This window comes from Pongo pygmaeus, chromosome 23 (genome assembly GCF_028885625.2).
Source record: "Pongo pygmaeus isolate AG05252 chromosome 23, NHGRI_mPonPyg2-v2.0_pri, whole genome shotgun sequence".
In the NCBI taxonomy this organism is placed as follows: Eukaryota; Metazoa; Chordata; class Mammalia; order Primates; family Hominidae; genus Pongo; species Pongo pygmaeus.
In genome coordinates this window covers 29,040,732-29,053,452 of record NC_085931.1, presented here as the reverse complement: position 1 = coordinate 29,053,452, position 12,721 = coordinate 29,040,732, and the positions used below count along the sequence as shown (strand labels likewise).

General features: G+C 51.6%; 1 protein-coding gene across 1 annotated transcript; it reads right to left on the bottom strand.

Moving 5' to 3' along the window:
* Positions 1–595: 595 nt before the first annotated feature.
* On the bottom strand, positions 596–10,896 carry LOC129023458 (putative POM121-like protein 1-like). The gene is made up of 2 exons (XM_054470189.2): positions 5,567–10,896; positions 596–1,028 (listed from the first exon to the last, which is right to left on the bottom strand). Exons 1-2 carry the CDS (start codon positions 10,007–10,009, stop codon positions 993–995), a joined length of 4,479 nt encoding a protein of 1,492 aa, XP_054326164.2. The 5' UTR covers positions 10,010–10,896; the 3' UTR covers positions 596–992.
* Between the last annotated feature and the right edge of the window lie 1,825 nt (positions 10,897–12,721).

Sequence of the window (12,721 nt, the reverse complement as noted above, 5' to 3'; positions counted from 1 at the left end):
TTTTAATGGGGGGCAGTAGGGCTTGTGCTACAGGAATTCAAGGGCAAGGGAAGTCACTTCTGTTGTGGGGACCTGGGAGGAGCCTCCAGGCTGGAAAGGGTTAAGGTGGAGGTCTCCGATAGGGGCAGCGTATGCAGTGGACTGGCCGCAAAAGGCCGTGCTCAGCATTCAGACAGCATCACACACTCAGCTTTTCTCTACCAGGGAGGCGGGTGGGGAAGGATAGCGATGGGAAGTCAGGTGGAGCTCAGAATGTGGAGGGGATCCAGTGAGGCTTGGAAGTTTGCACCTGATCTGGTGGGTGGTGAGGAGCACTCAGCTGTGTTCTGCTTACACTGATCTGCTGCTGGGGTTAGAGACAAACGTGGTGGGAATGGAAAGTCACGCACAGTCACTAGCGCCTCTGGGGGGAGAATGGATGTGGCTGGTAAGAGAACAGGGGTCCAGGGAGAGTCTGGCACCAACATGGGAGGGGAGCCGGTGGGTGTGAGCACCCCCGCTTTACAGATGAAGTGATGGAGACATTCAGATGTTCAACCCCTTGTTCAAGATTCCATACTTGATAAATGGCAGATCAAACTCCCAACATAAAATGTGGGTCATTTCTTTATTATTTTATTTATATTGGCTAACAATGATCAGCCACGCAAGAATAAATGATTATCGTAAAATCTGCAAACAATGTAGATATGCAGAGAATCCCTTCCTTGGAGCTTGACCTTGTCAGACAGGTGTAGATGAGCATCCAGGGGCAGCCGTAAAAACTGCCAGAGACTGGGCTGCTTATAACAGAAACACATGGTCTCCCAGAAGCCCACATTCGAGGTATTCAAAGGCCTGGCTCCTGGAGGCTCTGGAGAAGAGCCCGTTCCCTGTCTCTCAGCTTCTGCCGGTTGCCAGCAATTGTTGCCGTTCATTCATTCCGGCCACTGCCTCCATCTGCATACAGCAAAACAGCATATCCTGATGTGCTCAAGCTTATAGCCAATATTTTAAAATATCCAGAACACACAGGACCGTGGAAGTGGCTGTTGGAGAAATTTTCATGAAGGAAGAAAGATTACAACTAAGTTTTAAAATGCTAGTTTTGTTTGTTTGTTTTGTCTTGGAGAGGAGGTAAAAGTGGGAGTAAAAATAGGGAGTTTGGTGTAAGGTGGGAAAAGCAAAGGAACCCCGCATGGATGGGCTGAAGGGTGTGATGGGAGAACAGTGAGAAGTACGTTTGGGGAAGCAATTGGAAATAGCAGCTAAGCTTAGTCACAATCTATCAAAAGGAACTTGTTGAAGAATTAATGTGTGACTAGGAACAGGGAGGTTATGGGCTTGTCAGCTCGACAGTGGGCACTCAGTTCCACGAATGAATGATGCCCGTGTGGACAGACAGAATGAAGGACAGGCAGATGAATGCGTGGGCTTTACGTGAAACAGGTCCACTTGGTTGCTGACAAGATACTGTTTTAAAGTTCCATTTTGCCATACTTCGAATAGCTTGTCATTAGCTAAATTTAGCCACATAAAAAATCACTAAGGCAGACTTCCAGAGTTCCCACATGAAAATCAAATGTAAACCAGCAGTGACCTGCTTCAACACCATCATCGGAAGTCAGAAGTTGAACTCTTTTTTGATGTTTAAAGCCTGCATAATATTCGCTGTATTATTATTCAGCGTATTACTATTTCCTTCGTGATGGAAATTTGGTTTATCCCAGTTTTCTATTCTATCAAAACACCGCTACATAGCAAATCCCCATACACATATTTCTCCTAATTGTGGAAATATTTTACATGAAAGAGTCTAGACATAAAAGACTCTAGATGAAATTCCCAGGTTATTGGAATTTTAAAGTAGATAGGTACTTCCAAATTGCCCTCTTACAAATTATATGAATTCGTAAGCTTCCAACTGTTATGGAGTTGCCCATTTTGAGAAATCTGTGCTAAAAGGACCCAAACAATGCTGATGACAATGATCAGGATAATAAGTACGCTGGGAAGACAACAAAATGATTTAGATCTTAGACAAGTCATTCTAAGTGTCTCCACTGTTTCAGTTCTTGCGTTCATTCTTGTGCTTTTTCGTTTTTTTTACCAATAAAATAGCTGCTTGACGTCACATGAATCCACGCTATGCTTAATGAGTATTGGTTAGTAAAATGCCTATGACTAGTAATCTTCATCTATGCAATTAAATATTAATTCACAAAACACTTCAAATGTAAACAATAATTAGTAAATGAAAAGTACATAATACCTCAATTAGAAAAAAATCACTCCATTAAAAAGACATTATTTGTGTGATAAAAGAGATTGCCATTTTTGTATTTTTCTACAAGGTTAAAGAAAACTAAGTCAACTCATACAAGTGAATTTTAAAAGACTTTAGGGCGGGCGTGGTGGCTCACACCTGTAATCCCAGCACTTTCGGAGGCCGAGGAGGGCAGATCACCTGAGGTCAGGAGTTCGAAACCAGCCTGACCAACATGGTGAAATCTCATTTCTACCAAAAATACAGAAAAATTAGCCCAGTGTGGTGGCACGTGCCTATAATCTCAGCTACTTGGGAGGCTGAGACAGAATAGTTTGAACCTGGGAGGCAGAGGTGGCAGTGAACCAAGATTGCGCCGTTGCACTCCAGCTTGGGCAACAAGAGTGAAACTCCATCTCAAAAATAAATAAATAAATAAATAAATAAAAGCCTTTAACCCAGAATGCTGAGTAAATTGGCCAAAAATGCTAACCTATGCATTTCAATACTATAAGAGTCACACAGGTGGAAATAACCAGATGAAATATCCTTCCCAACCCACACGAGCCAGTGTTTTTTCTGTGAATAACAAAAACAGCAGAATTTACTCGCCTCTCCATAAGAGGTTACCACTTCTGTGTGTTCCCCTGAAACAGGTGGTGGCTGGGTGAGAAGGAGGACAGCACTAGGGCAGGAGATGGGGGCTCCAGTATCGTGGGCAAGCTTCCTAAACCTCTGCAACTTTCAGCCCCTAAATGGGATGAGCCATCAGAATTTTTAGCACAATGCCCAGAACAAAGTAAGGATTTGACAAATGACGCCTCTCTCCACATTGTTCTGTCATCAGCCACCGCATCCTGTACCTCCAAGCCCACTGGGCTCCGGCTGTTTCCATCACATGGAGAATGACTCAGAGCCTGGCCTCCAGCCACCCTCCTGGCCTTTCTGCTTCTCACTCTGCCACTGGCTCCTCATGGACCAGCCTGGGTGTCCTCAGACATACCACACACTTCACTGTGGGAGTCACGCAGCCCTCACTGCTCCTTCCTCAGGGAGCCACGGGGCTTTCCTCCTCAGGAGGACTCTGCAAGCAGCTGGATGAAGGGCCCTCTCATCCCTCACCCTTCCTCAATTTTTGTCGCAGTTCTCCTTCCATCCGCTCAGTGCAGCACACACTGATTCGATCTTCCATCTTCCCCAAAAGACAGGAACAGCATGAGCAGTAGAGAGTAGATTCCAATGATAGAAAAAATAGTCAGTGATTTATCATTTCCATTGATCATCAATGAAGAAAATGTATCCTGAAGGTCATGTACCTCCTATGGGACTGCTGCATCCTCAGCCTCCTGAATTTCAGCCTAGCACCTTCCTCCCCAGCACAGCAACAGGTCAGCCCTTACCAGCATCCCTCTCTTATTGCCTTTGTGCAGAGCCAGGACCAGGGACAGGGGAGCCCTTGGGATTGTCCCTCCCCAACAATCTGTGAAACAATCCTTTATGTCGCCAACAAAGTACAGCCTTATAAATTGGTGGTCAGTCCCTCCCAACACCTCTACCGCTGTAAAGCTGGCAGCGCCTCTCCAAGGTTGGCCTTCCCAGGCACTGCAACTCTAGGTGACGGAGTGTGTCCTTACCTTGAGGCCTGGATGCCCAGTCTATCCTGTCCAATGAGCGAGCTGTGGAGAAGGGGAAATTCCAGGTTAAGGGGAGACTAGCGGGGTTCCTGCTTTTATGTTGCCCTGTTGGGAAGGCTGTTAAAGAAACACAAAGTGCTAAGCAGTGAAGATAGAACATGTTTTCATTATTTAAACCAATACATTCCACAGATGGAATAATAAGAAATGCTACAACCAACCTAACCGAATCCATCAGCATATCAAAAAGAGAATCCACCATGATCAAGTGGGTTTCATACCAGGGATGCAGGGATGGTTTAACATATGCAAGTCAATAAATGTGATACATCACATAAATAAAACTAAAAACAAAAATCACATGATAATCTGAATAGATGCAGAAAAAGCATTTGACAAAATCCAGCATTCTTTATGATTAAAACCATTCATCAAAATCAGCATAGAACGGACATATCTTAAGGTAATAAAAGCTATCTATGACAAACCCACAGCCAACATTTTCCTGAAAGGGGGAAAGTTGAAAGCATTCCCCCTGAGGACGCGAACAAGACAAAGATGCCCATGGTCACCACTTCTACTCAACATAGTGCTGTTCACTACAGCATTGGTTATAAGAGCAAGACTGGAAACAGAAGAAATGTGTACCCATAATGGGGTGCTTAAGTAATTTTGGGAATAGTCATAGGGTGCAGTACTTTATAGCTCTGAAACAATACAATGGATTTACATTTGAAATGTGGAATGATAACTAAGGTGCATTGCCCAGTGATATATGCAGAGGTGCAGAGGACTTTGTGTAAACACGATCACACATCAGCATGCATTCCAGGTGCATGTTTCTATTTGCACATAGATTGCAGGGATGATATGCAAACAAAAATGTTGACTTGGTGTTTGGAAGTTCAGAGTGGAAGGGAAACTTCCTTGCTAACCTTTTATGATATTTAGAGTTTCTAAATGTGAATATGTAATACATTTAGAAATCTTAGTTAATAAGAAAAGCGCGGGGACAAAGACAGGCACGCACTGAAATGGTTTCCTGGAAGACAGGGCCCAGTTGCATCTCTCAAATGGGACCAGATTGGAAGGGAAACCAGCTGCTTTGAGCAAATGAGGCCATTTCTGAATGAGCTCCCAGACTAGATGGTGCCGAGGGCCCTGGACCTGGCAGCTGGGCTGGACATCGCACGGCCCTGTATTCCAGGAAACGGCATCTCAGTGCTTGTCTGGCCATTTCTCCAAAAGAACCATCCACAGGCCATTTTTCCATTCCCCTGCTATGCACAGACGGGCCCGGGCCTGACCAGAAACTCTTCCTTAGGGTTTTCAGTCACTGCCAAAACTTGAGCGCAGCAGTGAGGATGTGATGTTAAAATGTGACTCTGGGCCAGGCAGTGGCTCGTGCTCATCAACCCAGTGCTTTTGGGAGGCTGAGTTGGGAGGATCAGTTGAGATCAACAGTTCAAGGCCAACCTGAGGAACATAGATCTCTACAAAAAAATAAAAACTAGCCAACTCTGGTGACATGCACTGGTAGTCTCAGCTACTCAGAAGGCTGAAGTGGCTTCAGCCCAGGAGTTCAAAGCTGCAGCTATGACTGTGCCACTGTATTCCAACACGAAATACAGAGTGAGACCATGTCTTGAAAAAAGGAACAAATAAACTAGGTATAGAAGAAACATACCTGAAAATGGCAGGGCTGTGTGCAGTCCGAGATGGCCTTGGCCTCAGCCTGCAGTTCACTGTTGATGCGCTGGAATGCCGCCTCCTTCTCCAGGTCCAGGTCTTCAGCAGTGACCCGGAACCCCAGCTCTAAGGGAGGTGGCAGCATCAAAGGCTCCCCTCGCTTGCGTGGCAGCAGGGGAAACTTGCGTCTACGGGGCCTAGAGGCCTGGGATCTGGGGGAGCCATTCCTGGGGGCGAGTGTCTGCCCTGGTGCTATATCGGCCGCCTTTTCACACCGGGTGTGACCCGAAGAGACAGCCTGAGGTCCGTCCTCACTCACTGTCTTTGAGGAACTGAGGGTTAGCTGGCAGTGGGATGAAGCTGGCCCCCTCTTCTGCTTTAGCCCCGGGAGACCTCCCGTAGAGCTGTAGGAACTCGAGATGGCATTTCGTGTGGTGCACGAGCTCGTCCAGGAGGTCTGGGATCTCTTGTTATATCTGACTTCTGACCTCTGGGCACCTGCTTCAGCTGCGGCTGAGGCCCAGAAATGTGAAGGGCCTCCATCCACTCCATTCAGTAGTGACCCCGACGTGGGGTTCAATGTGGAGGGGGGAGGGGCTGCTGTGGCAGCTGCAGGAGCAGAAGTGCCAGGCCTTGTTCTTCTGATGCCCGCATCCATGCTTGCAGCTGGGAAGGGGGCAGGAATCAGCGAGGTGACCTGGGCTGAGTCCCGGGAGTGGGAAGAGGTGGCAGGACAGGTATCTGAGGAGGAGAAAAGGGGGCCTGGTGGTCTGTGCTTCTTCCCAGACACAGGAGCTGTAGAGAGGACCTCTGCAGCAGAAGCTAGGGGGGCCACTGGGCCCAGGCAGTCTTGGGACTTGTGTCTCTCCTGCTGTGCATCCATACTGGGTGCTTTAGAGATGGCAGGCAGACCAGAAGCCCCTGTTGCAAGTGAGGACAAAGTGTGGGAAGGCCGTGAGGGTCTACAGTCCAAGATGGCCCTGGTCTCAGCCCGCAGTTCACTGTTGATGCGCTGGAATGCCGCCTCCTTCTCCAGGTCCAGGTCTTCGGCAGTGACCCGGAACCCCAGCTCTAAGGGAGGTGGCAGCATCAGAGGATCCCCTTGCCTGCGTGACGGCAGGGGAAGCTTGCGTTTACGGGGCCTAGAGGCCTGGGATCTGGGGGAGCCATTCCTGAGGGCCAGTGTCTGCCCTGGTGCTATATCTGCCGTCTTTTCACACTGGGTGTGACCCGAAGAGACAGCCTGAGGTCCGTCCTCACTCACTGTCTTTGAGGAACTGCAGGTCAGCTGGCAGTGGGATGAGGCTGGCCCCCACCTCCGCTTTAGCCCAGGGAGGCCTCCCGTAGAGCTGTAGGAGCTCGAGGTGGCAATTTGTTTGGGGCACGAGCTTGTCCAGGAGGTCTGGGATCTCTTGTTATATCTGACTTCTGACCTCTGGGCACCTGCTTCAGCTGTGACTGTGGCCCAGAAATGTGAAGGGCCTCCATCCACTCCATTCAGTAGTGACCCCGACGTAGGGTTCAATGTGGAGGGGGGAGGGGCTTCTGCGGCAGCTGCAGGAGCAGAAGTGCCAGGCGTTGTTCTTCTGATGTCCGCATCCATGCTTGCAGCTGGGAAGGGGGCAGGAATCAGCGAGGTGACCTGGGCTGAGTCCGGGGAGTGGGAAGAGGTGGCAGGAAGGGGATCTGAGGAGGAGAACAGGGGGCCTGGTGGTCTGTGCTTCTTCCCAGACACAGGAGCTGTAGAGGGGACCTCTGCAGCAGAAGCTAGGGGGGCCACTGGGCCCAGGCAGTCTTGGGACTTGTGTCTCTCCTGCTGTGCATCCATACTGGGTGCTTTAGAGATGGTAGGCACACCAGAAGTCCCTGTTGCAAGTGAGGACAAAGCGTGGGAAGGCCGTGAGGGTCTACAGTCTGAGATGGCTTTGGCCTCAGCCCGCAGTTCACTGTTGATGCGCTGGAATGCCGCCTCCTTCTCCAGGTCCAGGTCTTCAGCAGTGACCTGGAACCCCAGCACTAAGGGAGGTGGCAGCATCAGAGGATCCCCTTGCCTGCGTGACGGCAGGGGAAGCTTGCGTTTACGGGGCCTAGAGGCCTGGGATCTGGGGGAGCCATTCCTGAGGGCCAGTGTCTGCCCTGGTGCTATATCTGCCGTCTTTTCACACTGGGTGTGACCCGAAGAGACAGCCTGAGGTCCGTCCTCACTCACTGTCTTTGAGGAACTGCAGGTCAGCTGGCAGTGGGATGAGGCTGGCCCCCACCTCCGCTTTAGCCCAGGGAGGCCTCCCGTAGAGCTGTAGGAGCTCGAGGTGGCAATTTGTTTGGGGCACGAGCTCGTCCAGGAGGTCTGGGATCTCTTGTTATATCTGACTTCTGACCTCTGGGCACCTGCTTCAGCTGTGACTGTGGCCCAGAAATGTGAAGGGCCTCCATCCACTCCATTCAGTAGTGACCCCGACGTGGGGTTCAATGTGGAGGGGGGAGGGGCTTCTGCGGCAGCTGCAGGAGCAGAAGTGCCAGGCGTTGTTCTTCTGATGTCCGCATCCATGCTTGCAGCTGGGAAGGGGGCAGGAATCAGCGAGGTGACCTGGGCTGAGTCCCGGGAGTGGGAAGAGGTGGCAGGAAGGGGATCTGAGGAGGAGAACAGGGGGCCTGGTGGTCTGTGCTTCTTCCCAGACACAGGAGCTGTAGAGGGGACCTCTGCAGCAGAAGCTAGGGGGGCCACTGGGCCCAGGCAGTCTTGGGACTTGTGTCTCTCCTGCTGTGCATCCATACTGGGTGCTTTAGAGATGGTAGGCACACCAGAAGTCCCTGTTGCAAGTGAGGACAAAGCGTGGGAAGGCCGTGAGGGTCTACAGTCCGAGATGGCTTTGGCCTCAGCCCGCAGTTCACTGTTGATGCGCTGGAATGCCGCCTCCTTCTCCAGGTCCAGGTCTTCAGCAGTGACCTGGAACCCCAGCACTAAGGGAGGTGGCAGCATCAGAGGATCCCCTTGCCTGCGTGACGGCAGGGGAAGCTTGCGTTTACGGGGCCTAGAGGCCTGGGATCTGGGGGAGCCATTCCTGAGGGCCAGTGTCTGCCCTGGTGCTATATCTGCCGTCTTTTCACACTGGGTGTGACCCGAAGAGACAGCCTGAGGTCCGTCCTCACTCACTGTCTTTGAGGAACTGCGGGTCAGCTGGCAGTGGGATGAGGCTGGCCCCCACCTCCGCTTTAGCCCAGGGAGGCCTCCCGTAGAGCTGTAGGAGCTCGAGGTGGCAATTTGTTTGGGGCACGAGCTCGTCCAGGAGGTCTGGGATCTCTTGTTATATCTGACTTCTGACCTCTGGGCACCTGCTTCAGCTGTGACTGTGGCCCAGAAATGTGAAGGGCCTCCATCCACTCCATTCAGTAGTGACCCCGATGTGGGGTTCAATGTGGAGGGGGGAGGGGCTTCTGCGGCAGCTGCAGGAGCAGAAGTGCCAGGCGTTGTTCTTCTGATGTCCGCATCCATGCTTGCAGCTGGGAAGGGGGCAGGAATCAGCGAGGTGACCTGGGCTGAGTCCCGGGAGTGGGAAGAGGTGGCAGGAAGGGGATCTGAGGAGGAGAACAGGGGGCCTGGTGGTCTGTGCTTCTTCCCAGACACAGGAGCTGTAGAGGGGACCTCTGCAGCAGAAGCTAGGGGGGCCACTGGGCCCAGGCAGTCTTGGGACTTGTGTCTCTCCTGCTGTGCATCCATACTGGGTGCTTTAGAGATGGTAGGCACACCAGAAGTCCCTGTTGCAAGTGAGGACAAAGCGTGGGAAGGCCGTGAGGGTCTACAGTCCGAGATGGCTTTGGCCTCAGCCCGCAGTTCACTGTTGATGCGCTGGAATGCCGCCTCCTTCTCCAGGTCCAGGTCTTCAGCAGTGACCTGGAACCCCAGCACTAAGGGAGGTGGCAGCATCAGAGGATCCCCTTGCCTGCGTGACGGCAGGGGAAGCTTGCGTTTACGGGGCCTAGAGGCCTGGGATCTGGGGGAGCCATTCCTGAGGGCCAGTGTCTGCCCTGGTGCTATATCTGCCGTCTTTTCACACTGGGTGTGACCAGAAGAGACAGCCTGAGGTCCGTCCTCACTCACTGTCTTTGAGGAACTGCGGGTCAGCTGGCAGTGGGATGAGGCTGGCCCCCACCTCCGCTTTAGCCCCAGGAGGCCTCCTGTAGAGCTGTAGGAGCTCGAGATCGCATTTAGTTCGGGGCACGAGCTCGTCCAGGAGGTCTGGGATCTCTGGTTATATCTGAATTCTGACCTCTGGGCATCGCGGTCTCTCTGCAGAGGCCCGGGCCTGGGCACAAAGGGAGAGAGGCCTCCGTTGTCCGACAGGGGCCGAAATGCAGACCGTGCATCCCTGGTGACCTCGGGGACCCTTCTCTGATCATCAGGATTCTCTTGGACTCTAGGGTCCTTGTCCTGCTCAGCCATCCCTGTCCCGCTCTCCTTGAGGGCCCTCAATACTATCTTCCCTGGCCACAAGTCTGGGGACAGCCGGGTGTTGTGGGCCCCAAAGGGGTGACTACCTGTTCCTGGGTCCCACAGAGATTCCTTGTGCTCAGTGTAGTGGCTGAGCTGGAGGATGCCCTGGAATTCGGCGCACACAGCACTGGCTTGCTGTGGTACCTGTGCAATCAAATTGAAGGCAGAATCACCGGGAAGGAACACAGGTCTTGCAGGATCACAGAAAACCTTCTTAGAGTTGTCTTGACACCACTGATGCCAAGTGTCCGGGTGCTTGTGGGATGGCCTGCCACTCAGTCCAGGGGCAGGAGAAACGGGGAGATCCCACAAGCAAAGTGAACTGGGGGATGGGCTGAACGGACTCCAGGCAACTGAGCCCTACTAGCAGGTCCTCAGCCTGGGCCCCGACAGGAATGAGGGTCACAGAGTGTCCAGGTAACCGCTCCTGGGAGGACTCGGAACCGTCGGATGCTTGAACGCTGGAGAGCTGGACTCTGAGGGTCCTCGTGGAGCTGCCAACTCGGCCAAAGGCTAAGCCAGCAGTTCCTTCTGTTGCCGGGCAACGCGCCTTTTAAACCTGAGGGAGTGGGTGCGTGAGCTCATAATGGCCCCAGTGACAGAACGACCTTAAGGGTTCCGTTGAGATGGAGTTTCGCTCTTGTCCCCCAGGCTGGAGTGCAATGGCGCGATCTCAGCACGTGCTGCGACCCGGGCACAAAGGTCACGGGAAGAACAGGTGCCCACAATGGCTGCAGATCTGCCCGTGGATCACTGAAGATTCCTGCTCTCCTGCAGAGGTGGAGATTGCAGTGAGCTGAGATCGCACCATTGCACTCCTGCCGGGGCAACAAGAGCAAAACTCTGCCTCAAAATAAAAAAAAAAAGAAAAAAAAGAGGCCGGGCGTGGCGTCTTATGCCTATAATCCTAGCACTTTGGGAGGTCAGGGCAGACGGATCAGGAGATCAGGAGCTGGAGACCAGCCTGGCCAACATAGTGAAACCCTGTCTCTAGTAAAAATAGAAATTTAGTCAGACATGGTGGCACCCACCTGTAGTCCCACCTACTCGGGTGGCTGAGACAGGAGAATCACTTGAACCCAGTGGCGGGGCAGGGATTGTGACGCCACTGCACTCCAGCCTGGGCAACAGAGCCAGCCTCTGTCTTTTTTTTTTTTTTTTTTTTAAGACGGAGTCTCCCTCTGTCCCCAGGCTGGATTCCAGTGGCCTGATCTCGGCTCACCGCAAGCTCCGCCTACCGGGTTCATGCCATTCTCCTGCCTCAGCCTCTGGAGTAGCTGGGACTACAGGCGCCCGCCACCACACCCGGCTAATTCTTTGTATTTTTAGTAGAGACGTGGTTTCACCGTGTTAACCAGGATGGTCTCGATCTCCTGACCTCGTGATCAGCCCGCCTCGGCCTCCCAAAGTGCTGGGATTAAAGGCGTGAGCCACCGCGCCCCGTCGAGACTCTGTCTTAAAAAGAAAGGCCGGGTGCGGTGGCACTTTGGGAGGCGGAGGCGGGCGGATCACGAGGTCAGGAGTTGGAGACCAGCCTGGCCAACATAGCGAAACCCCGTCTCTACTAAAACTACAAAAAATTAGCCGGGCGTGGTGGCGGGCGCCTGTAGTCCCAGCTACTCTGGAGGCTGAGGCAAGAGAATGGCGTGAACTCAGGAGGCGAAGCTTGCAGTGACCCGAGATCTCGCCACTGCACTCCAGCCTGGGTGACAGTGAGAATCTCCATCTCAAAAAAAAAAAAAAAAAAAAAAAAGAGAGAAAAAGATTTATTAATTTAATGCACTTGTATACTTGTATGCCTGTTTTCTTCATTTTGCTTAGGAAACACCCACAAGAGAGCTGGGACTGTGGCCCTGATTGTGGACATGAAATATATGGTTTCTTGCAAAAAATAGACACTGAATAATTACGATTTAGTTGAGCTAGAAATCCATTTGGTTTCTTCCATATGTTTCCAAAATTTTCATCCGGCCTTTTTTCATCCTGAGATCACATGACCTCAGGAGTTCGAGACCAGCCTGGCCAACATAGTAAAACCCCAACTCTACTAAAAATACAAAAATTAGCTGGGTGTGGTGGCACATGCTTGTAACCCTGCCTACTTGGGAGGCTGAGGCAGGAGAATCACTTGAACCTGGGAGGCGGAGGTTGCAGTGAGCCAAGATCGCGTGACTGCAACAGAGAAATTCTGTCTCAAAAGAAAAATATAACTTCATAAAAAGGAAGTAGGGTGAAACAGAAAAGTTTGTCTAGATCTAGAACCATTAAAGGAATTGAATGTTTATTTTAAAATCTGTATCCCGGCCGGGTGCGGTGGCTCACGCCTGTAATCCCAGCACTTTGGGAGGCCAAGGTGGGCAGATCACAAGGTCAGGAGATCGAGACCATCCTGGCTAACACAGTGAAACCCCATCTCTACTAAAAATACAAAAAATTAGCCGGGCCTGGTGGCGGGTGCCTGTAATCCCAGCTACTCAGGAGGCTGAGGCAGGATAATGGCGTGAACCTGGGAGGCGGAGCTGACAGTGAGCCGAGATGGTGCCACTGCACACCAGCCTGGGCGACAGAGCAAGACTTCGTCTCAAAAAAAAAAAAAAACTGTATCCCATCCCCTCAAAAATCTCACAAAAAAACAAAACCAAAGAAAAGCACCTGGCCCAG